The following is a 15,623-nucleotide window of genomic DNA, read 5'->3' as shown; positions in this document are numbered from 1 at the left end:
CACAATCACTTTATACACTTTAAAAAAAGGAAAACAGTAGTTGAAGGGGACTAAGACCCACGCAATGGCTCATTTCAAGCAGGTCAACAACTTGGTTATTAGTTTGTTGTCTTGGGAATATTTGAAAGGCAGATACGATATTAATTATGTTGGCTTTCTTGATTGGAATTTGAGGGAAAATGGCGGAATTGTAGGGGTAACAATAAGTTTATGGTATATTTTGGACGAAGCATCAAATGTATTTAAACATCTTCAAAATATAAATGGAAGCTGCATATTTACTAAACTGATGTTACTAAATGGTTTGCAAAAAAAAATGTGCGTTTCTAACCAGTAATTTTAATGCTATTTAAGTTGGAATGAGGGACAAAAATCCAAATGCATATTTTACAATTTAAAAAAAATGTTTACATCTATAAAAAATCCGTTTCATGATTTACTACAAGTTTATTCTTTTCAAGTTTCATTTATGGATATTTTGTGAACCTTTTCACAAGATAGAAGATGATTATGTTACCTTACATTTCAGGTTGATGTTCACTTAACCATGAAGTGTTGAATTTACTAGAAGAATATTCAAAATGCTTTGTGCGAAGAGGACCACGCATACAAGAAATTGAAGCATAAGACCTGTCACATTCATCACCTTGATACGATGTCTTCTTACATGTATGTGTCTTTGTATCATTTATCTCTGTATTCCTACTAGACTTGATAGATTAAGATTTGGGTTCCTGTTCTACTTCAAAGTCACTATCACTAAAACAGTAATTTTCACGCCTCGGGCATCTTGAGAATTTGGACCGTCCGGTTTACTCAATGTATTTTACGTTGAAAATGACCAAATTCAAGGAGATATCCGTTCGGTTTCCGGTTTTGAGAGAGTTCGGTTTATTCAACATTTTTAAACAAAGAAATAGAAGGAGAAAATACGGGACTGGCCCGACCGTTCGGAATCGGGAGAGTTCCGGTATTCGGAGAGTCCGGTATTGGCAGAGTCTACTGTATTCACTTTCTGTAAAATCACCTAATACGTTTTCAAGCTTCTCAATATCTGAGAAATTAACTAAATCATCTTTACTTTATGCCATACTGAACAACACTGAGATTGTACATAAAAACTAATGAACATTATAATTAAGGTTACATTAACAAGATAATTGTTATTGTTTGAATTTTGAGTGCAATACCGAAAAATGAAAACGGCGTGAAAGCAGTCAATGTCGGAACAATTTAAAGGACGCATGCTAATTATCATGATTAAAGCAAGTTCTAAATTTGTTGCAAAGATCTATTGTGATTGTACTTGTTTGTCAAATAAAGCGGCCTATCAAAGGTAAATATGTGAGAAGTTGTTCATGTGTGTTGGATGTGTGACAAATTTATTTTGCGAATATTTCTGTACTGATTGTATAATGTAGGCTAAAGACTTGTTATTACAGTAAACGCACGTGTATTTTTTCTACACTTTAATATAATTAAACTTTTAAACAATTTAATTGATGTTTGTATTACATAATTCATTTATATAAATAAACGTCTCTTTGTGAATAGTTTTTAGCAACTGATGGGAAATCACAGATGCAATATCTGACGCGATTCAGAACACAACAAATCGGTATCGAAATTTCCGTATTATTTTTCATCTGTTTTCTAATTAAATTTCTTAATGTAAGCTTTCGAACGATGGTTACTTCTTAAATATTTAAATAAAAATGGTAAATATTTGATGATCTTAAATTGAAGATCGAGTCTCGCAGCCGCTTAAATCGACCTCGGCTGCTAGTACTGTTGGTTTTAACTCGGCGCAATAAATTGAATAGTTCAAATAAACAATTGAAAATAACAGAAAAAACGCCAATGTATAAGCTTTCTAATGAATGTTATTTGTTAAATTTCTGACTAAAAATGACAGAGGCTGAGCAATAATATATATTTACAGTGAAGGTGACGATATTTTTTACCCGAAACTCAGACGCAGTTGGAAGACAAACCGTAATTACGTTGTGTTTAACTCGTCATATAATTTTTAATATGTTTTGCATTGACATATAAATTAGATATATAGAAAGAGCAACATTTCAACTTTCTAAAATGGGTATCATTTTAAATAATGAATAACAAATGACGTGACCATCGGGATTTATATTACCAAGGTAAACTATAATCTCGGTTAGCAACGTGAAGCTATTACGCGTTATCGATAAAATCAATAATTATCGGCTTATCTGACTGGATATAAGCCGGGACAGCATATTTTCGCCGTTATTGGATTTTTGCATGGATACCCTTAATAGACTTACCTGGTTGAAACAGTACGAAAGCTATTGAAATAATGCGACATTTAGGAAATGTATATTTGTTCTATGTTGAGAAATGGAAGAAATTAAATGCGTGCGCTTGTTTGAAGCTTATCTTTGCATTTTTTGTTATTATTTTTGTGACTTACTTATTGTCAATATTTAGCTACTTGCTTAACGAGTTTGTATTACAAAGCAATATATACAACACGGAATGTGACCGCTGTCGTGGCGCAGCTACGGAGTCATCTCAGATCGCCAGCTTTCCTCGCCATATTCACCAGGTGTACTACCCTCAAGATGGCAGCAGTGAACTTCCGGTGCGATTGCAGAAGACGCAGCGATCATGTCGAGTGCAGAACCCGGATTATGCGTACACGTTATGGGATGAACAGCGTGTATTAAAACTGATCAACGAAGACTACCCGGAGCTATTGAACCTCTATCTTAGCTATGAGAAATGGATATGGAGGGTGGACATGGCACGGTATCTCTTCATATATCACTATGGAGGCTTCTACTTAGACATGGACATGGAATGCATACAAGGGTAAATATTATTATTTTATTACCATATAGTTAACTTATATTTTATTGAATTTTGGTTAATTATATGTATGACTACAAAGTACAAATGGTAATGACAGTAAATGATAGTCGTAATATCAAGAACAAGAACTTCGCAGTAAGATCCGTGACATTATCTTTCTTTTTACTCAGCGATAAATTTAATTTTAATTAAGACTGGAAGCAATCAGGGAGGGAGCCGAGCAGAATCGAAGTAGCGTCGTCGTTCGGATGACCGACCCCGTTGGCTTCTCCAACGATTTCTTCGCCGCCACGCCGCGTCACCCATTTATGTGGAGTGTCGTGACGGCACTTCCGCATGCCAAGCGGTGGTTCGTCTTCCCTTACGCCACCAACATGTTCTCCATAGGTACTGACTATCCTGCATACCGATCATGTATATCTTAAAATAAGCAATTGAAGCTAGCATTTATTATTAAAGAAACACTAACGAATGACAAAATGTTGATAAAATACTTTCACATTCAGCTGCAATTCACAATCATAATCCTTGAGTTTCGTAGCTAAATTTGCAGAATAAGAGACCTTCGAAGTAGTTGATCGTCACCTCCTTGTGTAACAATTGTAAATTTAGTTACCAATTGTTACTGATTAAAATATTTACCTTTGACAACTGTACATCGTTTTCAGGAACGATGTTTTTCTGGGGCCGGTATTTGAACTACCCTCGAAAGTCCGAGTTCTACATTCTGCCTCACTACCGTGACTATATTGTGCACTACCACGACAGCTCCTGGCACCACTGGGACGGGAAGGTGGTCTGGTACTTCTTCAATCACGCGTTTCTGTTCTGGACACTTCTAGCCATAATATTTATATGTATCGTTGTTATTTAGGCCACGACTTTTATATTTCTTGGTTTACAAAACCGCCGACCCTTATTTTTGGAAAATGGGAAAAAAAATAAAATCGGAAAATCGTCTTTTTTTTATATATTTTATTCCCGACCGCACTGAAAAACGAGCGAAACGAGAAAAAAAAAACGATCCGGTTTGAGTACGGTTGCGAATAAAATCAAGTAAGTACAATCAACGATTGGTTCACATATATTACAGAGATCGGGATATTTTTCAATGTGACACAGTATGTACCAGTCCTTTTATGGGCACTTCTCAAAATTTATTTAATTACAGACAATAGGAAAATCAGCGTCAGTAAAATGTCGACCGCATCAAAATTTATTTCCGAGTCTGTGACGCAACTATATTGTTTAACATGTTTATTATATTAAACATACCCGATATTATAGTAGATAAAAAAGTATTACCTTGCAATTTGATAATTAGTATAAATAATCCAATAAAACACTGCCATTATTTACGATATATGTGTTTAGGAATTTTGTAAACACGTCCGCCATAGTTTATAGGAACTGTACAGAAAGTTTGGAAATCGGAACAAATCGGTATATCTCGGAAAATCATTGATAAATGTATTTGTCGTTTTAATGCTTAGGGCCGAGTAATTTCGGCAAATCGGAACTCAACTTGCGTATTCAAAATACTAGCTCAATTAACCGTTAAACTCCGCCTCCGTTCTCTGCAAAAGATTCGAAGGCGGAGCTATGCACGTGCTATTATTAAATTGGAGGATTGCAATTGAGAAACAAACGCACGATTGGTTCGTCATGTTGATTGCTAGACAAAGGAAGCCAATTTTGTCGGCGCGAAATTTGTCGCTTTATTGCTTCAGACAGCAAGCGGCTTTCCTTTGATGACGTCAAACTGTCAATTCACACAGACTGCACATTTTCAGAAGACTTTAACTGGCTCCTTGTTTACAATTCCAGTAAAAACACTTGCTAACATTAAACTTTGGATTAAATTATCAAAATAAAGCAAAAGCCAAGTTGACAAATATGATTGTATTAATTCGCGTCAGTTTAAAAAAGACGTGTTGCGTTGTAAATCAACGAGTTTTCACGACAACAACAACTTTAACAAACATTACCGCGACGACGCGGGGATCGATCTACCTCGATTTTTTTCATGGACGATGTCATAAGTCCAATAAGAGCAAACACAAACTTTGTGTATGAGTAGTTTATCTTATATAAGATTTATGCAACGGGCATCGCATTGCGTAATGGTGCGCATCGAATTACGGAAATGAAGCGCAGTTTTTCGTTTTAATGGGAGAAGAACGCATGTCATTTAATGGAGTGTTTAAAATTGCCTGATGTTACAAAAGGTGCTTTTAGGTGACTCATTTCATTTGAAGATATAGATGTGTTTCATTGCATAATTAGATTTTTCGTCTCTGTGTTAAGGTTATAAAAGATATGATGTCTTTGTTCTGATGTTATTAGTATTAACTTATTTTTCCAATGATGTTTTTTTTTTTTTTTTTTTTTTTTTTTCGACCGCCCGATGGACCATTTTCAAAATAATTTTTGTAAACCAATAAAAAAAAAAGTCGTGGCCTTACAGATATTTTCTTAAAGTAGAGTCTACTATAAACGTGGTGAAGAGTTTAAGTCATGTGTGATCCAATGCTTGTACTTGTGCTGAATGATTGGCATCGGTGTTGTATATACACGCGATTGAGTGTTATAATGCATGTATGTGTCTCAGTCTATTACACAAATCATTATTATAACTGTCAAATAAAAGAAAGTTTATAAACTTCCTTTTGATTTTTGAAAATTATGATATGATTTACAAGAAATATCTTTAAAAAAGATATACGGCGTAAATAGTTTAATGAATGAGATCAAGTATAGCGAATGTCTTTTTCTGTGCAGTTCTTAGCTGCATCACACGCAGTACGGGATGTTACGGGGAGTTTTCGCGGCTTATTTTACATTATAACATATTGCTGGTCATAAACCTATAGATACAAAACAGAAAACCAAAAGAAGAATGGAAGTGAAATTTAAACATATGAGTCAACCGGCCACACGAGAAGTATCCGTATTTATAGGCGCGTTCTTCGAACAAACCTGTTTTAGTGGTTTGTCGGGCATTGCTATTTGATTCGATTATTAACAGTATCAATTATCATCGTGCTAATGCTTAAAGTGATATTATGGGTATTTTGCACTGTTGAATTGAGCTGAAAAGAATTAACAGGTCAAAATAGTTAGTTAAAATGTGGTTACTGATTAATTATCTGCAACTCACCTTGCTACCAGTTGTTTATAAAAATATATTTTATATTCGATATTCTTACGTGACCCACCCAGTCCTGTAAGCTGAAATGATCCGTAAAACAATTTCGTGACTTTGTGTCGTATGAACAAATCTGCACTAAAACTAAATTTAGGTTCAACTCGTAAACGCATGATCAGTTGTCAAACGAAAGTACGGTTGATATTCAAATGCATTATTTTTCTCTTTCTGGTATATTGTTTTAGTATGATGATGCTGCATTAATTAATATAAGTGTATATGAAGTAGAAACATCAAAAATAATCAACGGTTGCGATAGACACCTATAAACTGTTACATGCTCATAATATCACTTTAGTACATTAGGCAATATGGACGAATAATTATTGTTAAATTTATCAACAATAATATTTATCATTGTATTGTTGAAAACACATTAAGAATCTATTATTTACATACCATAATTATATTGCTGAATATCTTCATTTAACATATTTCTGGTCTAAAGAAAATTCCAGGTCACCTAGTTCACGGATAGCGTCTTTATTATATAACGATTATTTTACTGGCCGCCAACTCCGGTGATGACCTGTATATAAACTCTGAATGTCCGCGAATTGACCCGATATACCTCGCGGGTTGAAATGCAATGCTTTAAAGTGAGGCCTCACTTCCATTGCTCTTTATACTTTTACATGTTAACATGTTGACAGGAATATGGAAGTAAGTACTAAATATGAGAACATAGCCTTTTAAGTATAAACGCTCTTGCGCTGGTAATACTCTGAAAATAAAAGGTGTACGCACAAACTGTATTGATGTCGAGAATTGAGTGTAAAACTGTTCTATCTATTAAGCCTTTTCATTCGAGATAAAATTGTTTCATACAGTAAAACAGTGTTACAAAGACGCGGATATGTTTCCAATGTTCTGGTGGTATACTCAAATCAGCCAATGGAATAAATGAAGTGTATTCATTCGTACCTAGCCGCGGGAAATTTTATTGGAATTTTATTGGACACTTACAAAGGTCAGGCTAAGGTGAAAAGCTGGCTTATGCAGCTTACGCCGAAAAACACGATACAAGAATACAATCTACAAAACTCACAATACTTAATGGCAACTGTTGAGCTAAACAAGTATTTGACCATAGTCATCGATTTCCCCCCCCCCCCTTCCCTTCACATCATTTAAATATACGAACATACGAACAACATGTGAAAACGTAAGATTGGATGGACACTAACTAAACTAAAGAAAAAGTGAAAAAGTTAATCGATCAAACGGAAGCATTAACTGGCCATACTAAATATTGTATTTACCGGTCTATATTACGTGCGTGCGCGGTAGTTAATAAGTGCGCACTTGAAAGCTATGACGTGCCCATGTGGTACATGTAGTTATGACTGCTTACGCAAACGTTGTTACGTGCGAACTCGATAGTCATGACGCGAGCACGCGATACATATCATGTGGGCATGCATAAATTAGCCAGTGAAACTTGCGAAATGCCCTTCATTTTGTTACTAGAGCAAATTGGTTATTTTTTATAATTGCTGATCTGAAAAGCTTTCTTTTTGGTCAGTTATCATTTTCAGTAAGTTATAGTATATTTTACCCATCTGAAAACTTCAATCTTGAGTCGATCAAACTGCACTACAGCACATCAATATTTTGTTCCAGTTTGGCAATTAAACATAATTTATTTGCTATTCCTGGCGATGAGTATTTGGAGTTGGTATGCGCAATTCATAATACTTCAAATTGATAGGCTTGGTTGATTGCTTTTTAATAGAGCTAAGAGCAAACCAAAGTTCAAAGTAAATAGATGATATTTGTTAAACAGGTTGATTATCGATTTGAATTCACGAGTCATCTGAAAAATTACTATTTTCACTAGTGACGCACGTATTAAAGACGCAAATAACTGTTTTAAGGTTTCTAATATGGTATGTACACATTATTCAGTTGACTGCCAAACGGTTTCATGTTTGCTATCATAGTTACCATGATGATGTGTATAAGGACGCAATTTACTATAAACTTGAGGTTAACCATAATAATATGTAGAAAGTACGTAAATAACTTGTCTGTACAACGACAATATGTACAGATGGCGCAATAGACTGTCTTGTGGTTGACAACGATATCTTTAGGTTTGGAGTTTTATATGAAGCTCGATGTAAACAAATTCCATCGCATCACAGGCGTGCAGTCGATAACTACGAAATGACCCTGCTCACTGCTGTAAAACACTCTTGCTAGCAATAGCAAATAATTTTACATATCGTAGCACATATATGAGAAAATCACACATAACACTTGTGTTTCCGTCAAAAAACAATTGAAAGGAATTACTTTGTGATGACATTTTTACCATCGTGTCCATGATAATATGTATATAGGGCGCAATATTTTGTCTTGAGGTTTGCGTGTTGATATTAACCCATTTATGCCTAGCGTCTGGAAAAAAGGCCTTGGCAAACAGCGTAGACCCAGATGAGACACCGCATGATGCGGATAAATTGAATAAATGTCTCGCCTTTCAAACATTTCTGCTTTGGACGTGTGGTGTGATTTCAAAACTGATTTATACAGATTTCATTCACCCATTGGATCAAGTCCTACTTAAAGCTTAATTATCTTAAAACATTCCATTGATCCGTCAATGAGCAATTGACCACATTTGAACCATTAAATATTAATTTTACAGTACCAACTCATCGTCGCTACTGAAAGCAGTCTAAGTGTATAATATTCTTTTCATAAGACATTTATAAGATCAATGCGACAGGTTATACTAACTCAGGTACGTTCTTATAACTCAAGTTTTGATTAGTTTTCATATCTTTCTCCCTATAGATGGCATAGCGCACGAAAGGCTGGGATCCAATTTATTTATTTATGATACACAAAACAATTTTGCACAAGTTGTTTTTATTTACATGAAGAGAATGTAGTAACAACATTCTGACAAACACGCAAACACGTATTTGTATTTATTCAGTCAAGTTTTTATTATGTGATATAATTCCAAAGATGATAGGGTGGCATTGTGATTTGTTTTAACTATAAATAAGTTAGATTTAAAATTGTCCCTGTATCGAGAACAAAGAGCGGGTTTGATTTTAACTAGAGATAGGAACGGATAATCGAAAATCGGCAAAATATTCTTATGCAGAATTTATATTCGAATTTTTAATATTATGCCAAGAAACTTCGAAAAAATGTGTAACGGACATGTGGAATTTTTGTTCGGTGCAGACGACCTACTAATATTCTACACTATTCATTGTTTTGACATTTATGTACATTGTAGTTATAGTGATATTATGGGCATTACAGTATATAGGTGTCTATCGCAACCGTTGTTTATTTTTGGTGTTTTCACTTCATATACACTTATATTTGTTAATGTAGCATCAACATACTAAAACAATATCCCGGAAAGAGAAAAAAAATCCATTTGAATATCAACCGTACTTTCGTTTTGACAACTGGCGACAGAAATAATTCGATGTACGATGTGAGTCGAAATGTAGTTTTCATGCTGCTTCGTTCATACGACACAAAGACACATTTTTGTTTTGCGGATCATTTCGGCTTAGAGAACTGGGTGAGTCATGTAAAATATCTAAAATAATATATATATATTTTATAAACAATTGGTAGCAAGATGAGTTGTATATAATTGGTCAGTTACCACATTTTAACTAATTATTTTGACCTGTTAATTCTTTCTTGCTCAATTCAACAGTGAAAAATGCCCATAATATCACTTTAAATGCCTTTTTTGTTTACACCTTATAAGCAGCACTTCCAACTGACAGAAGAGAGACATAGCATAAGCCTCGAGCTGTATTCGCAATTCTGTAAAATTATACTTTGCGAGCTTTATGCCAAGCATAGGTTGTCCCAAAGTAGCATATATGTTGATATTTGTATACGAATAGTTAAATAAATATTGTTTACACTAAGAGTAATGAGAGATTTATTCATAATACACATATTTTATGCGTTTTTTTCTACTCGAGTAAACGTGTCGGTATCAAATTAAACTTGGTCATTTGGAATTTCACTGAAGTAAACAAGACTTTATGTTTGGTACTGCTATTTGATTGTTAATATATTTATTTTACCATTTCTCGCTTATACTCGTGAATTGGATTCATATTGAGAACACTCAATTTTCACATTTAAATCGTCCATACTAGCTTTAAGTTACAACAAAGAAAATACGCGCAATTTGTGTGAACGAGAAAATCGGAATTGGAACGTGATAAGGATAATTAGTTTTGAAATACCGTACAGACATTACACTACAAATAGTTAAAGATATACTGAATCACACACTCAACCCTCGTCAATCAAAATATACATTATGATTTGCAGATAAGCATTAACCTCGTATTTTTGACATAGGACTAGCATATGAATATTTGTAAAAAAACACATAAACCTTTCAAAACACTTTCGTCTTCTTCTTTCAATTAAACTAAATAACTTTTACCGAGGCGTATTTGATGTTCACCACTAAAAATCAATAATGTCGTGTTGAAGAAAATAGATTTTGATTTAAAAAGTTGCTGTTTATACCTAACGTTTATCATTCGTTTATGTCAATCACAACGGCAACCTACACGCAGAGATTTGACTGGAACAAGCATTGTATCAACCTCCGCGCAGAGATTTGACTCGAACCAGCGTAGCTGGATCAAATGTCGTAACAGTAACAGTACATGTAGCAGTAGCACTATTACAATGGAGAGCGCTAACAGTAGTAGTAGTAGAAGTAGTAGTAGAAGTAGTTGTTGTTGTGAAAAGTTTAGAAAAACAACTAACTAGTGTTATTCCCCTGTATTTCTGTGCATTTTTTGTATCGCCTTTCTTATGTACAGGAACGATAACTCCTTCTATCAATTTGTCGGGAAAGAAACCAGACTCTAATATGGCATTAAATAAATCACACAGGTGAGTACACAAGATGTCTATACTTTCAGTAAAATACTTATTTAAAAGGAAGGCTGGCCATAAAGCTTTGCTTTTTTTAGAGATTTATAGGGATCTTTTCACGTTTTGGTAAATTGACAACATTGAAAAAAGTTGTTTCAGATTCGCAAATTTTCGTTTTAGTTGTGATATTTGTGAGGAAACAGTATTACTGAACATTTATTATGCCACGACAGCGCATTTACGTTGGAGACGCTGACATGATATTTTAAAGTGTTATCGGATACCCATCCGATAACATTTTTAAGCTCCGCCCATCAATATCCGTTTTAAAACTCCGCCCATATTTGGTTAACTCAATGATTTTTTTTTAGCGTTCCATGTTTTAGCCCCGCCCATTCTGAGAACTACTTTTTTGTAGGCGTGGTATGTCGCTCATTTGATTTAAATGGAAACAAACAGCGATTCATATATTATTCAGAAGTTATAACATTAATAAACAATAAGTTGTTGTTTTTTTTAAACAAAACTAACACTTTATTAAGTATATATCTATAGGGAAATATAAATTAAATGAGCATTAATCAATCGAAAAAAAATAAACAAATACAAATGTGCACCGCTAGCCTACGATTCATTGGCTGCAGATGAACACAATTTAAAACAGTTATGATAAACATTTAAAACGTAACACAAATATACTTAACACGTTTTAAATAAAATATGACAGATTTGATCAAGTTAAAGAAGAATTTATGACAAATATTCACTAAACATCTCGTCTAAGATTATATAAAACAAGAAATATCTTTAAAAAAGATATACGGCGTTGATTGTGGTCGATGTTTATGAACGATCAAAAGTTATCCCTATGAGATAAAAAGTAGCGGATGCCTTTTTTCTGCGCAGTTCTTAGCTACATCATAAGCAAATCAATTACGGGGTGTTGCGCCAGATTTCGTGGCTTATTTTGCTTTATGTGATATTATTACTCAGATATCTATATTTACAGAATAGAAAAACACAAGAAACAAGAAAATAAACGAGTGCATATAGGTCAGCCGGCAATACTCGAATCTTATTTAATTGCATAATTATAGTATAGTGAATTATTGTGCTCAAGCTTAATAAACTGGTCTAAATGGATAAATATTTCTAATTAATTTGATCAAAATTGGTCCTTATCATGCAAATGTTGAAACCATATTAAAAATCGATGATTGACATACCACAAAAATATCGCCGAATATCTTTATTTAGTATCTTTCTGATCAAAACAGACTTCAAGTGCACAAAGTTTACGAGACGGCGTTTATATAAAGATTTCTGCAACTGACCGCAAACTGACCTTGATACCTTGCGGATTGGAATGCAATGCATTACAGTCACTACGTTATTGTCAGTAAGACCGGTGTAACACAATGATCGCAACCCCTTCTGCGAACTCCGGTGATGAACTGTATATAAACTCTGACTTTCACAAATGGCCGCGAATTGACCCGAAACCTCGCGAGTTGAAATGCAGTGCAAGTAAGTACTAAATATGACAACATAGCCTTTAGTATAAACGCTTTTGTGATGGTAATTCTCTGAAAATAAAAGGTGAACGCACAAACTGTATTTATGTCGAAAGTTGATTGTAAAACTGTTCTATATATTGAGCCTTTTCATTAGAGATAAAATTGTTTCATGCAGTAAAACAGTGTTACAAAGACGCGGATATGTTTCCAATGTTCTGGTGTTATACTCAAATCAGCCAATGGAATAAATGAAGTGTATTCATTCGTACCTAGCCGCGGGAAATTTTATTTGAGTATAATTGGACACTTACAAAGGTCAAGTCAAGGTGAAAAGCTGGCGTAATACAGCTTACGCCGAAAAAATTAACTAATACTTTACAAATGCTTTCCTTTTTTGTGTCATTCTTATAAAAAGCAAGGCAAACAGGTGAATAGCATACACAAAGAATTAACATTGACAAAGTAAAATAATTAATACTTGATTGAGATGCTTTGCTAATGCCTGCCATGCCTAATAATACATGACAATTTCATTATTTTTAAGTGTCTGAAATCAAACTTTCACACAAAAAATGATTCTATCTCCACAACCAAACAGGAAATTTGTGTGGTCAACCTGAAAATAAAATAAAGATTCCTTTAGAAGAAAAAACATCATCAAACATTCATTGCATAACTGCTTTAACCCTTTCAGTGCTTGAACCGAATTTTGAAGGCCTTTGCAAACAGTTTGGATCCAGATGAGACGCCACAAAACGTGGCGTCTCATCTGGATCCAAACTGTTTGCTATTCTGATAGTAATCTTTGAAAAAAATGAAGAAAATGCTTATTTTACAAATTCAGCAGACGACATTTTAGCAGACGACAAATTTCCCAGCATGCAAAGGGTTAAAAATAAAAATCCAGATATATAATTTGCATTAAAATTGAAACTTTATAAATATAGTGACATATAGATTTATGACATGTTCAGATAAAACAATTACATAAATACTCTCAAAAATAAATTTGTCGACAAAAAAGTATTACCTTTCCGACAAATTAATTAGATGGGTTGATGTGAAGCTGTGCCGGGATGCAGTTGGGGGGGGGGATATCTCGAGTTGGTTGAGAGGCAGAGAAAAACTCGGACAAGTGCAACTGACAAGGGTAGAACTGTGCCGCCAAGAATTTTGGTAGATATCATCACCCATGGAATGTGTGGTCGCAACTTTCTGCCATTAAAAGAAAAACATTTCATATTATAATAAAATAAAACAAATCCAACAGGAGATAACATTTCAAAATAGAGTGTTTTAATAACATTTTATGGCACAACTTGAACAAATTGCAACTTTAATAGACACAATATTATTAATACAAAATGAAAATGTATAAACTCCACTTTATATAAAAATAATTAAGAATTTCTTTTAACTTAAAATATTTTTATTATGGACTCGGGGCTTTTTTTGCTTATTAAGGGAATATGTGTTTGTTTTCCTAATTTGAGAAATTTGCGACTCAAATTTTCACAATTTAAAAAAGTTCGGGACTCAAATTTTCACAATTTAAAAAAAGTTTGCAACTCATTTTTCACAATGTTGATCTGTGGGCGACACAATTTTGAACAGTTTTCGACACATGTTTTCAAAAAAGTTGCACAGCGCGCAACTCATTTGTTCACAGTTTTCAACAGTGAATTTTTTATGAACAGTGCGTGACTCAATTTGTTCACAATTTTGAACAGTGTGCAACTCATTTTTAAAATTGTGAACAGTGCGCGACTCATTTTTCCACCATGTTGAATAAACAGTGCGCGACTTCCTTTTTTTTTCCAAATTTTGAACAGTGCGCGACTCATTTTTACAAATTTTGAACAATGCGCAACTCATGTGTTTTCACAATTTAAGAGTTTGTGACTTATTGTTTTGTAATTTTGAATGAACAGTGCCCCACAAAATTGTCCCCCATTTTTGAACAGTGCGCAAATGATTATTCCAAATTTTGTACAGCACGTGACATGATTTTTTCACAATTTTGAACAGTGCGCAACTCATTTTTCCACAATTTTGAATGAACAGTGCATGACTTATTTTTTTGCAAAAATTTGAACAGTGAGCAACTCATTTTACAAATTTTGTACAGCGTGTGACTCATTTTTTCAAAATTTAATTTATGAAAAGTGTGCGACTCATTTTTCCACAATTTTGAAATCATAATGAACAGTGGGCAACTAATGTTTCCCACAATTTTGAACAGTGCGCGACTCATTTTTTCAAATTTTGGTACAGTGCGTGTCTCATTTTTTCACAATTTCGAACAGTGCGCAACTCATTTTTCCACAATTTTGAATAAACAGTTCGCGACAGTAGAACAACTGGCACTGATCATTGGTTCATCAGCATGAGAATGGGTGTAAAAAAATGGCACAAATAATGAAACATGTGTGTTTAAGCATGCATACATAACAATGAAACTTACCAACCACTCGGCCAGGAAACATATGGTGCAGAAGCTGCGGGATTCAGCATGCTCTCCCACTGATATTATGCAGATCAGTGGTCAAACTGGCAGTCAACTTATGTTGTGATTTCCCAATTGTGAAGATATTAACCTCAGCAATCTCCAAACACAAACATGTTCATGTATTGTCAGTCAAACAGCAATTAATCCATCATGTCACCCTGACAGTCTCAAAACACGATGCAAAACCAAAGCATTTTCGTTTCGTCTAACACACAGCTGGTAACGTCGCTGAATATTGCACAAAAGCAGCTTCATTATGAAGTTCCAGCGACTCGAAATACACGTTCCCCACCCACTTTGATTTCGCACGTGAAGGCCTGCCTGTTTTTTGGGGAAAACTGTGAACATCTCACAACTAAACGTATATTACGGAGATGGACAAGTTGAAAAATAAATCACTCTTATCACTTCCAAATTGCACACTACGTTTAAATCCCGTTCCATTTGATTATTGTATTTATTGTTTGAAATTTTCACTCTACACATTCGCTTTGAAAATAGCGGTTGGTGTGTACTCTTGGAAGTACATGTCGAATGTGTTATTGTAAAATATATATGGTATTGTGTTTTTAGTGCAGAAATTGTTCTTTTAAGTTTCGATTTCTCGCTTTAGTTTTTGTATTATGTGCGTTTAAATTTGATTGAT

At 34.2% G+C, this 15,623-nt stretch overlaps 1 protein-coding gene and 1 long non-coding RNA gene across 3 annotated transcripts; one reads left to right on the top strand and one right to left on the bottom strand.

The window, feature by feature from the left end:
* Positions 1–599: 599 nt before the first annotated feature.
* LOC127853019 (uncharacterized) lies at positions 600–5,493 on the top strand. 2 transcript variants are annotated; one of them, XM_052387149.1, is made up of 5 exons: positions 600–669; positions 2,497–2,850; positions 3,044–3,237; positions 3,519–3,723; positions 5,315–5,493. In XM_052387149.1, exons 1-5 carry the CDS (start codon positions 656–658, stop codon positions 5,373–5,375), a joined length of 828 nt encoding a protein of 275 aa, XP_052243109.1. In that variant the 5' UTR covers positions 600–655; the 3' UTR covers positions 5,376–5,493. The 2 variants fall into 2 exon arrangements, with proteins under 2 accessions (XP_052243109.1, XP_052243098.1); XM_052387138.1 differs by lacking the exon at positions 600–669 and having other exon boundaries at positions 2,291–2,850.
* Positions 5,494–12,847: 7,354 nt separating this feature from the next.
* LOC127853059 (uncharacterized) lies at positions 12,848–15,623 on the bottom strand. The gene is made up of 3 exons (XR_008036421.1): positions 14,933–15,623; positions 13,499–13,683; positions 12,848–13,084 (listed from the first exon to the last, which is right to left on the bottom strand). It is a non-coding gene; the product is annotated as an uncharacterized LOC127853059 (long non-coding RNA).

The sequence above is a fragment of the Dreissena polymorpha genome, chromosome 1 (genome assembly GCF_020536995.1).
Source record: "Dreissena polymorpha isolate Duluth1 chromosome 1, UMN_Dpol_1.0, whole genome shotgun sequence".
Classification (NCBI taxonomy): Eukaryota; Metazoa; Mollusca; class Bivalvia; order Myida; family Dreissenidae; genus Dreissena; species Dreissena polymorpha.
The sequence above is the reverse complement of the archived record's forward strand: the minus strand, read 5'-3'. Positions and strand labels throughout refer to the sequence as shown.